Source organism: Dendrobates tinctorius, unplaced genomic scaffold (assembly GCF_039654945.1).
Source record: "Dendrobates tinctorius isolate UK_male_01 unplaced genomic scaffold, ASM3965494v1 ptg000124l, whole genome shotgun sequence".
Classification (NCBI taxonomy): Eukaryota; Metazoa; Chordata; class Amphibia; order Anura; family Dendrobatidae; genus Dendrobates; species Dendrobates tinctorius.
This window is the reverse complement of record NW_027361792.1, coordinates 6,553,381-6,569,675: the sequence shown is the minus strand read 5'-3', so window position 1 is coordinate 6,569,675 and position 16,295 is coordinate 6,553,381. Positions and strand designations below refer to the sequence as shown.

The window sequence follows — 16,295 nt, the reverse complement described above, 5'->3', positions numbered from 1 at the left end:
GGCGCTTAAAGCATTCCAATGTGTGTCATAATCCTTAGGGACAGCACTCCCTGTGGTCCGGCATGGTATTACAAGTAGAAATTGATAATCCTACATCTATGTATAAATCATCACGAATGAGAACCCCCTCTGTATTAGGACCCTTCAGATCAGCCTTACTCTCTTCATATCAGCAGAGAAAGGGTTAGCTGCGGACTCCTCTTTCCTTACCGCCGCCTTGCTGCTATTAATTAGACATCTCCCAAGTAGCTGCACATAGCGTTAATGGTGACCAGTATGAATTATTGAGCGGCCCTGCTCCCTGCTGACTCATCTCCTAATATGTGGCACCCTGGGTACAGATTAATAACATGGCAGCAGCCCGGGATGAGACGCCGAGATATCAGATGAGAGATGAATTCACAATCAGGTCCCCGGGTCCATTCCGCAATGACGGGATGTCTTTTATTAAAACGCAATATCGGTAATGAAATTCAGATTGACTGGATTTTTTTTATACCCAGTGGAGACTTATCCTTGTCATTTCATCCATCAATTCTCACAAGATCTTGGCTGTATTTTTAACCTTTCTGTGTCTGCAGCCAAAAGTGGACTGATACATGAGCTTCTGTTACTCTTAGAACTCCCAAATTCTCACTACAGCTGCCACAGGGGGGCGTTCACTGCATACTGTTTTCTTATAGTTTAATGAAACAACTGTATACAATAAGGTTGTGAGCTCCCCCTAGTGGTGTCAGAGAACAGACGAGAATATTTCACCTACTTATAGGTTAAATAAATAAATGATATCTAATATATATACTGTGTGTGTGTATGTATGTGTGTATATATATATATATATATATATATATATGTAATACTCACTGGGTTAGTTGGATCCTCAAAGTCCATGGGTACATGGGCCACGGGCATCAGTGCAGCTGGCTGGTGAGGCACAGAGGAGGAGTCTGGCAGACCGCAGACAGGAAGCAGAGGTACTGGAAGTCACAAAAAGACAGGAGACGTCCTGGAGACTGCAGACAGGTAGCAGAGGTTTGGAAGACTGGGAACACGTAGCAGAAGTACTGGAAGCTGCAGTCAGACCGAAGACATCCAGAAGACCGCAGACAGGTAGCAGAGGTTCTGGAAGACCAGGAACAGGAAGCACAGCTACTGGAAGCCGCAGGAAGACTGGAGACATCTGGGAGACTGCATATAGATAACAGAGGTACTGGTAGATGCAGACATACTGCATACGACTAGGAGACCACAAACAGGTAGCAAAGGTTCTGAAAGCCTCAGGCAGATGAGACATCCTGGAGCTCACAGACAGGTAGCAGCAGTTCTATGAGACCAGGAACAGGTAGCAGAGGTACTGGAAGCAGAACATAGCTATCAGGGAGACCGTAGACAGGTAGTAGAGGTACTGGATACGACTGGCAGAACGAAGACATCTGGAGACCCTCGACAGGTAGCAGAGGTACTGGAAGCCGCAGGCAGACAGGAGACGTCCTAGAGACCACAGACAGGGAGCTTAATGCCAAGACACTCGTGTGGCTATATATGGTCAAAGTAGATGAACACATGGGAGCAAGCTGCAGTATCCTACACAACCTGTGGACAGACGTGGTGCTGTTTTTGGAGGAAATGGGCTATGTTTTTCTAATTATGCACATTCCCTTTAAATATACGGCGGCCTAAAATTTTGCATCTAAAAATGGTGGATGACCTCTGATTTGGCTCTGTGTTTCCATATAGGTTTGCAATGATGAGTCTGGAGTTTGACTACATGTGTCAGTACGATTACGTGGAAGTCCGAGACGGCGACAACGTGGATTCTAAAATCATTAAGCGCTTCTGTGGGAATGAGCGACCACTGGCCATCCGCAGCTCCAGAAACTCTCTGCACCTCCTTTTCCGCTCAGATGGGTCCAAAAACTTTGATGGCTTTTATGCTACTTTTAAAGAAGTTACAGGTAGAAGTTTTACTTTTTTAAAAACATGTATCTGCCCCCCCCTCCCCCACCGATACAGCTTAAAGGGGGTGTCCATGTCAGATTGCTTTTTTTTTTTCTTTTTTTTATAAAAGTAGCCTTTAAGGAATGATCCATCACAGAGTACACGGAGTATCCCACTTCTGTGACTTGTAGCAATCAGCTGTAATCTATTAGTAGTTTCACTGCAGCGCCCCCAGAGGAGAAATGAAGTATTACACAGAATTTATTGAAATCCGTGGAGTATCCATAAAATGCTCAGGTGTCCATTTTCTTTGAACAAGGACCCCCCCCCCCCCTTGTAACTCAAAAAGTGTATGACTACATGTGGGCTATAAATGGTAACGTCATTATCGCTGCATAAGAAATGTGTAAATGACTCATCGGTAAGTGTGAACATCAGCGTGAAGCAGGCTATTCAGAGCGCACAAGCCCTGATCATTTATTGGAAGAAAGACGCGATTATTCATTGTTGGCCGTATTTTGTATGCAGCCACCATGCAGAATAATGTGCTCTGGATAAACCAGAAGGGAATATGCCTGCAGCAGGATCAGACTACGCAGTGTTTGTTTGTAGTCTGTTACCTTGGAGACGCATAGAAGCTCTATTGTTTATTGTAGACCTATTGTAACAATAGTGAATCGCTGATAATCTAAGACTGAACAAACAGCGCCCCATATCTCAGCTTCCTAGATCCGATGCATTGACTGCTACTATTCTTTGTGTTTCAGGATGCTCCTCTTCTCCGTGTTTTCACGATGGGACGTGCGTTGTGGAAAAATCTGGATCCTATAAGTGCGCCTGTCTGGCAGGGTATACGGGAAAGCATTGTGAAAATGGTGAGTACCAGGTACTGGAGATACCGCTAGAAGGGGCTTACTCCACTCTCCCCATAGAAATCTGGAGATACCACTAGAAGGGGCTTACTTCACTCTCCCCATAGAAATATGGAGATACCCCTAGAAGGGGCTTATTCCACTCTCCCCATAGAAATCTGGAGATACCCCTAGAAGGGGCTTACTCCACTCTCCCCATAGAAATCTGGAGATACCCCTAGAAGGGGCTTACTCCACTCTCCCCATAGAAAAATGGAGATACCCCTAGGAGGAGTCCAGCAGGGGCTTACTACACTCTCCCCATAGAAAACTGGAGATACCCCTAGAAGGGGCTTACTCCACTCTCCCCATAGAAAACACGTGTTTATGTGAATGGGGAAGTCGTACGGGAACCATAAGCTATAAGAATCTGGGGATGAAATTTGAAAAAGGTCGATCCTACTTACCCAGTAGACCCCGTACACATTAGATGATGGAGTCGGTTCCACCAAAATGTAGGAGGGAGGTCATTCAACCCCTGTCTGATGTGTACGGGGGCTGCTAGTCTCACCCCCTGGCTACACTTTTTTCTAATACAATAATCTGCCGGCTTTAGTGGCACCAGATTGGCATTGAGAGCCATTACTCAGTATTTACAAGACCTTTCCAGCCTCCTATGGACGTTTTAAAGTAAATTCTCCATTATTTATCAGCGTGAGACATAGAGGGGTCCCTCGCTCCCACCCCCTTCCGCTCTGTATTATGTAGGGAAGCTCGGTCTTGTAGGTAGTTTATACCTCGTCGCCAGTGATTGATGGCAGCTGTCACAGTAAAATACAGAAGAGCCGTGATTATCGGGGACGGACGGTCGGTCGCCGGGATTTGCTTTAGTCTCTGTCACTTGGGGGAGAAACTGCCGCGAGAGATTGATCGCACCAAATATCATTATTAAAAATAGGGATACTTTTTGAGTTTTTTATTTAAAGGGATTGTTCACTACTTAGATATAAATGGGGTCCCGTTCACTTCAAATTGAGCTGAGCTGCAGTACCCAAGAACGGCCACTACAGGTGTACGGCGCTGTGCTGTGTACACTGTGTGCATCTAGACACCCATGAGCTGCAAACAGCTGATTATGGGGGGTGTCAGGTGTTGGATCCCACTGATCTGTTCTTGATAGCCTATCCATCAATATTTAGACACTGGACAACCCATTTAATGCTTATGATTTTGGCTCTAAAGTATTTTTGCCCTTGGGCATCATTAGGCATTTTGGATGATTTAAGTTCTACATCCTCTGTCTATCACAGTGCATGGCAGACTGCAGAATGAGTCAACAGTGAATCCATAAGTGACTTATTTCTGAGTCTTACCTTATCTCTCTTCTGAACCATCTCCTGAGCATAATTGTAATCCAATTAACCAAATGAAAGATGAGCTTGGATGTGGTCATATTTCAGGCGAAGAGGGATGAGAGCAAAACCCAAAAAAACTGAGCTGGATTATATGCTGGTATATGTGTAAGGTGTAAGAGCGAGTTCACACTGTGGCCGTTACAAGACGTCTGACGTCAGACAAGCCCGCTGACACCTCATTCTGCAGTCTATGTACTGTGATACATAGAGGCTGCAGAAGCCAATCTAAAACATATAAGGAAACCCAATGGAATGAATCATTTTTAGCCCAAAATACTTGCATTTAAGTAGCAAAAAAAATACCACTAAGTTATCCATATGGTTATCGCTAGATCCCACAGTAATCCCGGGCTTTGGTTAGCACCAAATAGACAATATCGGAACCTCAACTGCCGATTTATGGAAACATTCCCAATAGGAACAACAGGGGAACATCACAACATAGAAATCAGCTTCTTGAAGAATTTGAATGGCGATTCTTTGATTTTCGGGAGGGGTCCTCTACGACTTCTCCTTCTGCACTTTCTGGAGCAGCTGACTGATTGACTTCATTGTTAATGATCAGAACATGAACATTTCACGGACATTTCATTCATTATTCCCGCAGTCCGGACGGTCTCTGTCACTCTCTTCCTCGCTCGTTATAATTGAATTTTTGATGTGCTCGTTTTCGCCGCTGCTCGTTTTTGCTCCCGTAGATCGCAGCTCACAGTTTTACCGAGGTCACTTGAGAATCAGATTTGTGTGAGACAAAGGTAATAATGGGGGAAACTCTATGCCCAGGTTTAGGGGTTATGCTTTAAAATCTAGACATCCTATGAATAATGTTGGGACAGATAGTACTACCTCCCTGTTTCTCCATGTAAATGATATAGGGACAGATAGTACTGCCTCCTTGTCTCTACCTGTGAGTGATGCAGGAAAAGCTAGTACTGCCTCCCTCTCTCTTCTGCAAATAATTTGGGATCTGCTAGTAATAGCTCCCTGTTTCTCCCCTGTAAATCACTTGTATGTAGATAGTACTGCCTCCCTGTCTCTCCCTGTAAATAATTTAGGGACAGATAGTAATACCTCTGTGTAAATTATATAGACACAAATAGTACTGCCGGCTTGTCTCTCCCGCTAAATAATTTAGGGACAGATAGTACTGCCTACTTGTATCTCCCTGTAAATGATGTAGGGACAGATAATAATGCCTTCATCTCTATTCCTGCAAAAGAGGTAGGGACCGATAGTACTGCCTCCCTGTTTCTCCTTGTAAATGATGTAGGGGCAGATAGTACTGCCTCCCTGTTTCTCCTTGTGAATGATGTAGGGACAAATAGTACTGCCTCCCTGTTTCTCCATGTAAATGATATAGGGACAGATAGTACTGCCTCCCTGTTTCTCCATGTAAATGATATAGGGACAGATAGTACTGCCTCCCTGTTTCTCCATGTAAATGATATAGGGACAGATAGCACTGCCTCCCTGTTTCTCCTTGTAAATGATATAGGGACAGATAGTACTGCCTCCCTGTTTCTCCATGTAAATGATATAGGGACAGATAGTACTGCCTCCCTGTTTCTCCATGTAAATGATGTAGGGACAGATAGTACTGCCTCCCTGTTTCTCCTTGTAAATGATGTAGGGACAGATAGTACTTTCTCCTTGTATCTTCCTGTAAATGATGTAGGCACAGATAGTACTGCCTCCCTGTTTCTCCTTGTAAATGATATAGGGACAGATAGTACTGCCTCCCTGTTTCTCCATGTAAATGATATAGGGACAGATAGTACTGCCTCCCTGTTTCTCCTTGTAAATGATATAGGGACAGATAGTACTGCCTCCCTGTTTCTCCATGTAAATGATATAGGGACAGATAGTACTGCCTCCCTGTTTCTCCATGTAAATGATGTAGGGACAGATAGTACTGCCTCCCTGTTTCTCCTTGTAAATGATGTAGGCACAGATAGTACTTTCTCCTTGTATCTTCCTGTAAATGATGTAGGCACAGATAGTGCTACTTCCCTGTCTCTCCCTGATGATGTGGGTACAGATAGTACTGCTTGCCTGTCTATCCCTGTAAATAATATAGTTGCAGATAGTACTGCCTTCTTGCCTCCCTACACAGACAGCACAGGCCTCATGTCTCCTGTTATGTGTGGAGAATCCTGTTGCAGTTTCACTCATGAACCAAATCCAGATTTCCCCTATTCAGGACCCAGTAGGGTGGATATGGCCGCTTTTCCAACACTTATCACTTCTGTGAAATTGTCTCTGAAATTCCTGCTATTCGGCACAAGTTTTAATTTTTAGCTGGAGATAATTTTTGTTTCTGGTGATTTTCTGCTTTCAGTTATAGAGGAGAAGAGCTGCACGGATCCGGGACCACCACTGAACGGATATAGGAAATTCTCTGAGCAGGGGGGCTTCACGTATGGGAATCGGGTCAAGATAGGCGCCACCATCCACTACTTCTGTAACAACTCCCATGTCCTCAGTGGGAACCAGGAACGAAAATGTCTAGAAACCGGTCAGTGGTCTGGAAAGCAGCCGATCTGCATTAAAGGTACAGTACTATAGAATTAAAGGGACATTCCAGGAATATGTATATATCTGGAAATCACTCAGCCAGGGCATTATGGGTCAGGGCATAAAACAGGGATGGAGAGTCGTAGGGAGAGTCGGTCCATCCATGATTGGTCCCATCATGCAATTATTGGGTGAGGAAATGGCCTATGGGCTTGTTGGGTGAAATAAACATGGGACTTCGGGGGTCTGTGGTGCGCTGTTATTTCTCTCTATCGGTATCCAAACCGGACCCCCTTATACAGGTTCCTCTGTCTGGGATGCCATATGGAATAGAGCCGGCTAAGATAAGAAGTAGTGACTGATGCCCAAGAGGAGACTTCATCTCCCGTCATCCTCCATCTACAAGCAGCGAGCAAACGGCAAACTGAATGTGAAGGCGACACATTAATAAATGATAGACGACAATCAGTACAAAGTGATTTCCCTATAGAATAAGTCTGTGGCGCCCCTGAGGGCTCAGTCGCCACAGAGGTACTGCACCTCCTGAGGTGTGGTGCCCCACCATCCAGGTAAGGTGAAGACTCCTGACCCCACTCCAACACCTGCACCCCACACCACAAAGTAGTGTAGCAAAGCACCTTCGGCGGCTCCCTGCTTGGAGTATAGCAGAGCACCCATTGGTGGCTCCCTGCTTGGAACACGAAACGTGCTGGGAGGCGGGTGGAGTTAGTATATATTGAAAGAGCGGGAAGTGTTAGGGGCTTTTGAGTTGTCTGAGTCAGAGAGTGCGGAGACAGCCAGCGTGTGCAGCTGTGTGGATCCCCAGAGAGAGGGATGGATGGAAGTGCTGCAGCAGATCCCAGTGACCTGGGTCTGCTGGCACAGAAAAGGAAGAGTGAGAGAGCGACAAAGACTGAAAAGCCTAATTCTCGATAAGAAGGAAAGATTAGTTCGGAACGTGAGGAGAAAAGAGAACAGAGGACTTGGGTTAGAGGAGAACCCTTCCTAGAAGTTCTAAGCTCAAGGCCGGGGACCGGTCCCCGAGGTTGTATGGATCCTAATGGTCCTGCAGCAGACACCGGAGGAGTAGAAGTAGTGACCACTTTATTCCCACATAAGACTTAGGGGCACAACAGCATCTATAGTGAGCCGGGACTTAGTAGCAAGGAGTCCCCGAAGCAGGCTACAGCTGTCTGCCGTACAAGTAGAGTTCATAAGAACATCGGACAGGAGGAACTCCAGTGTAACTCAGTACTGAGAGTACTTCATTCTTAGGCGCTATAAGAGGAGACGTTCATCAAGGCACATATTGGTGAAGTGTTGGAAAGGAGCATTCCATCTGGCCTGGAGGTTGACTGAGTCCCTGACCTGGAGGACACAGCACGGAAGCAGGCACCTGTTTGTACAACAGACTGTGAGTAAAACTTTGGAACTACATGCCCTGGTGTCCTCCTCTTATTCCTGCACCAGCACATTCAGCCCGGCTACATCTCGGTGCCATCCACTGCACGGTCTGCGCCTATTCCCTGTCTCCCCCAATCACTACACTGCCCTGGGACTACAGCCCTGCCTGTGGAGAGCTACAACATCATTGCTGCACCACGCCATCAATCCCAGAGGATCTGTCTGCAGCGTCGGCTTAACATCTCCATTGCCGAACACCACAGGTGGCGTCACGAATCATCAATAGACTTTATTATCCTTTTACAATGGAGCCACGGGCCCGGGTCCCAGGTGCCGTGACATTCCCCATAGAGATCAACGGGCCCGGTACTGAGTACCCCACAGCCCTGGGAGGGCGACCCAAGTCCACACAGACAATACTTCTCATTTCTAAAGACTCTTATTGGAAATTTCCAGGCAATTAACAGATATCATATATATCATATTTGGAAAATGCACATTATCCTATCTATCTATTATATATCATCTATCTTTTAGCTATCATCTATTAATCTATCTATCTGTCTGTCTCACCACTCTGCTGACCCCATAACTACAGAGTCCAGACCTCCTCTGGAATCAGCACAAACACTGCGCCCCCGCCGGGAGCTTCATGGCCGAGCAGCTGCATGTAGCCGTACATCACCAAGCACAATGCTGAGCGTCGGATGGAGTGGTGTAAAGCCGCCACCACTGGACTCTGGAGGAGACGTGTTCTGTGCAGTGACTGCTCGCACTTCTCTATCTGCGTCTGATGGAGGAGTCTGGGTTTGGTGATTCCAGGAGGACGTTACCCCCTTGACTGCATTGTGCCACCTGTACAGATGGTGGAGGAGGATAATGCTACGGGCTGTTATCAGGGGGCGGCCTCGGACCCTCAGCTCCAGGGATGGGAAATCTTCATCTTCAGCACAAGACATTGTGGACAATTGTAGCTTCAGCTTTGTGGGAACAGTTTGGGGAAGACCCTCATCAGCACCCCTGACGGTGCCCAGTGCACAAGCTCCATTAAGACATAGTGTAGAAACCTGAGCGGCCATCCATCTGGAGTTTCTGCACCCATCCTCTCCCCAACATCAGCATCTGACCTCACTAATGCTCTTCTGGATGGAGGGGCAAAAAGATGTCTCCAAAATCTTGCAGAAATACTTCCCAGAAGAGCGAGATCTGTTATTTCTGCAGAGGGGCCGACTCCATATTATTGTCTATGGATGTAGGATGAGAGGCAGAAAAGTTTCTGCGGGGGATTATAGAGGAGGGTGCACTTATTTATCTCCATACAGTATAGATACAAACACAAATATTATTTGCACTTTCTGATAGCGCGTACCGTGCATTGATATATCTCCCACACATTGGTGACATTTTTATCTTTATTTTTGCTGCTTAATATGTTTTATCATTAGCCCCCAATTATGGTCCCTGGATTTGATGACTGATCTGTAAAATGCCTCAATCTTCAATCATTTGAAGAACAAAGGCCCAAATAAGCAGGGACATTCATCAATGCATCAGCGACCATTCCTACATAGCTGAATGTTATGAGTTCATTTTCTCCTTCACCTCTGATGTCTGATGGACTCCCTCTTCTGGTGAAAGGAGGTAGTGAAATTGATCTGGATGGGAAGAACCTGTCATCTGAACAGGTGGAGTGTGATTGGACATCCGGAATTTCTGAGTGGATGTAAGGCAGCCGACACCCTGCAGAGTTGCTGGTGATCCTTTCTGCTTTGAGCTCTGGCATCCAGTTTAGTTCCTGTCTACTAAAAGCTAAGTTTTTGCTCTGCTATTTTTCCATGAGATTTTGTCTGTTTACTTAGTGTTTGTGTTCAGCCTGCCCTGGTTGGGACGGGCCGAGCTCCATTTTTGTCTCTGATCAGTTGATCTCTTTGCTCTGTCTTCAGAATATACCTGAGTGCTGATATAGTGATTTTGAAGTCTAGTGACTTCAGGGCCTTTTTTATCAGACGTGTTGGACATTATTTTTGGCAGGGTTTTTTGCGTGATTGCAGCCAGCATCTTTTCTGTCCTTTCCTATCTAGTTAGTTTGGCCCCATCATTTGCTCAGCCTGTCTTTCTGTCTGTGTTTGTGTTTTCATCTGTTTTTCACCGACAATACATGTCGGGGGCTGTCTATTGCTTTGGGGTCTGCTCTGGGGCAGTTTAGATTTCCCCTTTCTTTCTTTAGGCTTATTTAGCTCTCCGGCTGTAACGAGGGGTCTAGGGCACCGTAGGAACCCCCCACGGCTACTGTTAGTTGTGGTGAATAGGATCAGGGGTCTGCAATCCGCTAGCTACCAACCTCTCCGGTTTTCTGGACTTAGCTTGTATATTTGTTTTTTCCTCCTCCGGTGACTCATTCATAACAGCTGAACATCATCCTACATGTACATTCTCACCCCCAATTTCATGGACGGCGAGGACCTGCAAAGGAATATGGACTAAGAAGTGGAAAGAGGTATCGGGATCTGCTATTCCGGGGAGTCATGGGCATGATGGCGTCAAGCAGCCCCTGAAAGCAGCGCCACCTTTATCTTCTGCTATCTGGATCCCTATGAGAGATTTGCCTCCCAGTAGATCAGATTCCAGCACGCAGCTGGTTAACTCCGTTGGTGCTGGCTCTCTCCGGGTGTTCTCTGGTCCCTTTATCCGGATTACACGTGTACAGTTAGATAAATTGGAAGTGGATATTTTCTGTGTAATTCCATTTTCATTTCAAGATAATAGCTAAATATTAATCTGAAAAAAAAAATGTTTAAAGAGCAACTCCGACCCCCAGCTGATAATAACATTAATGATGTGGGCTAAGTGAAGTGGTGAAGAATTTAGGGGGGAAAAAAAATCATTTTTGTAAAATGTCCATTCCCATCATTCCTCAGGATAGGGAATGGGCTAAACTTCATGTTCTGGGAGGAGACCCACCCCCTACACTCAGTCGCCCCCTGCTGAGGTTTGGTGGAACAGGAATCTCTAAGGCCCCGATGCTAAATCCACCTGTCATATGCGGTATATATAAGATGGGCATCTTCATAGATGAGCTTTAAGCCCCCCCCGAGACCCAATTGACTATGAGAATTACTGTCCCTGCTCCCCTTATTCACAAGAACTGCTATCTCTGCACCCCTTGTTTACTAGGCCCCCGATACTGCGTAATGCATCTTGTATGAACTCTGATGGTCACTTTTGTAGTCCTAGAAGAAGTGGGTTACTCAGTGTCATCATGTTGCTGCCCTCACCCCGACACAATATTAAAAGTGTATTAGGTGTACATACCAGTCTAAGTCCACAATCTGTCCCATTTCCCATGATCAGCCATTCACTTTGTCAGTGAGAGGGAGAGACACAGACACTCCCCTGCTTATTAAAAAGGGACAAAGGTCACCCCCACTCCCTGTAGAGACAAAGACCCACCCCCACTTACTGTAGCGGGACAGAGACCCACCCCCACTTACTGTAGCGGGACAAAGACCCACACCCACTTACTGTAGAGGGACAAAGACCCGCCCCCACTTACTGTAGAGGGACAAAGACCTGCCCCCACTTACTGTAGAGGGACAAAGACCCGCCCCCACTTACTGTAGAGGGACAAAGACCCGCCCCCACTTACTGTAGAGGGACAAAGACCTGCCCCCACTTACTGTAGAGGGACAAAGACCTGCCCCCACTTACTGTAGAGGGACAAAGACCTGCCCCCACTTACTGTAGAGGGACAAAGACCCTCCCCCACTTACTGTAGAGAGACAAAGTCCCGCCCCCACTTACTGTAGAGGGACAATGACCCGCTCCCACTTACTGTAATCCGTCCCATTGTCTCTGATGGTATTGGCAAATTTATGCGCTATTTTCAATTTTTCATATTTTCTAGTGCAGTAATGCAAGTTTCATATATGTCATGTTTGCATACTATATCGTTACAGGATGCTACTTTATTTGTTGCTTATATGAATGTGGCTACACGTACTAGCACCTGTATAGACCTGATTTCTATTTGGAAATGACGGTCTGTCTTTTCATATTTGTATACATAGGCTCTCTGACTGAGCACTCCAACACTCAGCCTCAGGTGCTTTTACTTACAGCAGGATCCTACCCTCCCATAGAAATGTAGACTTCAGTCAAAGAGAGGATTCACATTAGGCAGGTTCCCAGCAACGAGAATCGCCTTATCGTGGCTGCTGGGTACACGTGAATTGGCCAATTTATGCGCTAAGTATTCTCAGTTGTACGCACCTGTACACACGTGATTTGTTTGTCTGTGACAGTCAGTCATTTGATTTTTTTCTCTGATAGAGAGGAATTACACTTAACAGGCAGCAAGTTACACAGAAGGGACACACCTTGTAGCTGCCACTTTTTAGAGATTTTTCAAGTTGAAGAATTATTGGGTAAATAAAGTAAATGCCATTTTAGATGTGGGGAAGACCTTGCAGCTCTTTACCTGGGCAGTTACTTGTACATGAGCCAATTAAAACATTATAACCCTGTTATGATAGCGGATCTGATTCTAAATCTTCGTTCAATCCAGTTTGTTAATGTGATGCATCAATGGCCGATTTAATGGTTCTGAGTGTTGGGCACAGTTATCCGTCGGCTGAGAACCTTACTCCTAACTTTCTGTATAACTCTGTACACAGTGAGCTCCCCCTAGTGGTGGCTGCAGGGAACCGTAATTGTATATCAGCTCTGTGACTGCGTTAAGAGGACTAGGGTCTACGGCAGCCATACTTGTGTTATATTTAAGATTTTTTTAAGGTATTTTACAATCTTAGATCACAAGTAAATCAATCAGAATTTCTTTCTTTGTTTTAGCTTGTCGGGAGCCCAAGATTCCTGATCTGGTGCGTCAGAAAGTGCTGCCGTCACAGGTGCAGTCAAGGTGAGCTATTATGACATAGCTCGGGGGGCAGGAGGGTAACAGGGGCAGGTGTATCAGGTAAACTAGTCATTGTGACTTGGTAATTTTATAGTGGGGAGATAAGCAGCTACTGGTGAAGCTTATCTCCAAGTGCTGGTAGGATGATTAGTTCTGAGTTGCTAACACATTACTTGTTGGCACTGATTCTATTTCCCCAGGATCAGTGCCACTTCGCTGACTTCACTACCTTGTATTCTTTTTTTTTTTTTTTTAGGGAGACCCCTCTTCATCAGCTTTACTCCTCTTCATCTTCGTCATTCACCAAGGAGAAGATTGAAATTTACCCCACAAAGAAACCGGCTCTGCCCCCGGGAGAACTTCCTAAAGGGTACCAGCATCTTCACACACAGATACAGTACGAGTGTGCATCTCCATTCTACCAGCGTATGGGAAGCAGCAGAAGGACCTGCCTGAAAACCGGGAAGTGGAGCGGGCGAGCTCCATCCTGCATCCCCAGTAAGTTCTTCAGGTTGCAGCATCGATCTCCAGCTTGTGACTTTCTACGTGTTGCAAAACAATCGGACAGTCGCTGGCTGCTAGTTGTAACTTTGCAACAGCTGGAAAGCGATAGTTTGGAGATCAGTGGATTGCACTATGTTTGTGACATGGACTTGTAGACTTCTAAATCCTCTGCTAACAATCGTAACCCATCAAATGTAAATGAGAAAATTCTGTTTGCCGGCAGCCATCACTAAGGGGAGCTCATTCCTTGGATCAGTGGGGGTCCCAGGGGTTAGACCCCCATAGATCAGCAAATTATTACCTAATCTGTGGCCTAATATGGCAGAAGGGGGTGGATGCCGGCTGCATTTTACAGTAACTGCTGCGATTGTAACAGCCTAACCCCTTAGATGCTGTTGTCAGTTGTGACAGAGGCATTGAAGCGGTTAGAAATGTAAAGGCAGTCACCAACTGCTACTACCTTGGTTCTGTGTCTGGGCTGTATAGGAGACTGTAATTTCCACTATGCACTGCAATAACGAAGTAATGCAATAAATAGTACAAGCAAACAAAAATACGCTGTCAAGTTTTAAAAAAAAAGTATAAAAAAATAAAATAAAAAAAATTGAATCACCCTATATTTCCCAATGATAACAAAAACAGACCCCCAAAAAAATTTGATATCACCACATCTGCAAAAGTCCCATCTATCAAAATAAAGATTTATTAACCCATAAGGTCATCGCTGTAGAGAAATGAAAAAGTAAGAATTTACCATTTTTCAGTTGCTGCTCGTCCCACAAAAAAATGCTAAATGTCCATGGCTGTCCAGGCCATGGAAGGCTAACAGTAGTTCCATAAGCCTTCCACTTCCGGATGATGCTCCCAACAGTGGAGACAGGTAGGCCCAACTCCTTGGAAAGGGTTTTGTACCCCTTGCCAGCCTTGTGACCCTCCACGATCTTGTCTCTGATGGCCTTGGAATGCTCCTTTGTCTTTCCCATGTTGACCATGTATGAGTGCTGTTCACAAGTTTGGGGAGGGTCTTAAATAGTCAGAAAAGGCTGGAAAAAGAGATAATTAATCCAAAACATGTGAAGCTCATTGTTCTTTGTGCCTGAAATACTTCTTAATACTTTAGGGGAACCAAACAGAATTCTGGTGGTTTGAGGGGTTGAATAATAAATGACCCTCTGAATAAACTTTTCACAATTTAAAAAAAAATTAAACAAAGAAATAACATTCTTTTTTGCTGCAGTGCATTTCACACTTCCAGGCTGATCTACAGTCCAAATGTCACAATGCCAAGTTAATTCCGAATGTGTAAACCTGCTAAATCTGCAGGGGGTTGAATACTACTTGTAGGCACTGTGTATATATATATATATATATATATATATATATATATATATACACAGTGGGGAAAAAAAGTATTTAGTCAGTCAGCAATAGTGCAAGTTCCACCACTTAAAAAGATGAGAGGCGTCTGTAATTTACATCATAGGTAGACCTCAACTATGGGAGACAAACTGAGAAAAAAAAATCCAGAAAATCACATTGTCTGTTTTTTTTTCATTTTATTTGCATATTATGGTGGAAAATAAGTATTTGGTCAGAAACAAGCAATCAAGATTTCTGGCTCTCACAGACCTGTAACTTCTTCTTTAAGAGTCTCCTCTTTCCTCCACTCATTACCTGTAGTAATGGCACCTGTTTAAACTTGTTATCAGTATAAAAAGACACCTGTGCACACCCTCAAACAGTCTGACTCCAAACTCCACTATGGTGAAGACCAAAGAGCTGTCAAAGGACACCAGAAACAAAATTGTAGCCCTGCACCAGGCTGGGAAGACTGAATCTGCAATAGCCAACCAGCTTGGAGTGAAGAAATCAACTGTGGGAGCAATAATTAGAAAATGGAAGACATACAAGACCACTGATAATCTCCCTCGATCTGGTGCTCCACGCAAAATCCCACCCCGTGGGGTCAGAATGATCACAAGAACGGTGAGCAAAAATCCCAGAACCACGCGGGGGGACCTAGTGAATGAACTGCAGAGAGCTGGGACCAATGTAACAAGGCCTACCATAAGTAACACACTATGCCACCATGGACTCAGATCCTGCAGTGCCAGACGTGTCCCACTGCTTAAGCCTGTACATGTCCGGGCCCGTCTGAAGTTTGCTAGAGAGCATTTGGATGATCCAGAGGAGTTTTGGGAGAATGTCCTATGGTCTGATGAAACCAAACTGGAACTGTTTGGCAGAAACACAACTTGTCGTGTTTGGAGGAAAAAGAATACTGAGTTGCATCCATCAAACACCATACCTACTGTAAAGCATGGTGGTTGAAACATCATGCTTTGGGGCTGTTTCTCTGCAAAGGGGCAAGGACGACTGATCCGGGTACATGAAAGAATGAATGGGGCCATGTATCGTGAGATTTTGAGTGCAAACCTCCTTCCATCAGCAAGGGCATTGAAGATGAAACATGGCTGGGTCTTTCAACATGACAATGATCCAAAGCACACCGCCAGGGCAACGAAGGAGTGGCTTCGTAAGAAGCATTTCAAGGTCCTGGAGTGGCCTAGCCAGTCTCCAGATCTCAACCCTATAGAAAACCTTTGGAGGGAGTTGAAAGTCCGTGTTGCCAAGCGAAAAGCCAAAAACATCACTGCTCTAGAGGAGATCTGCATGGAGGAATGGGCCAACATACCAACAACAGTGTGTGGCAACCTTGTGAAGACTTACAGAAAACGTTTGACCTCTGTCATTGCC

The 16,295-nt window shown here is 45.3% G+C and overlaps 1 protein-coding gene across 3 annotated transcripts in view; it reads left to right on the top strand.

The window, feature by feature from the left end:
* PAMR1 (peptidase domain containing associated with muscle regeneration 1) overlaps positions 1-16,295 on the top strand; it is a 56,218-nt gene that overhangs the window by 35,218 nt on the left and 4,705 nt on the right. For all 3 annotated transcript variants that reach the window (XM_073541815.1, XM_073541816.1, XM_073541814.1), the window contains 5 exons: positions 1,738-1,955; positions 2,706-2,813; positions 6,543-6,755; positions 12,971-13,037; positions 13,291-13,532. In XM_073541815.1, the coding sequence (XP_073397916.1) occupies positions 1,738-1,955; positions 2,706-2,813; positions 6,543-6,755; positions 12,971-13,037; positions 13,291-13,532 (848 nt within the window). The remainder of the gene's footprint in view (positions 1-1,737; positions 1,956-2,705; positions 2,814-6,542; positions 6,756-12,970; positions 13,038-13,290; positions 13,533-16,295) is intronic.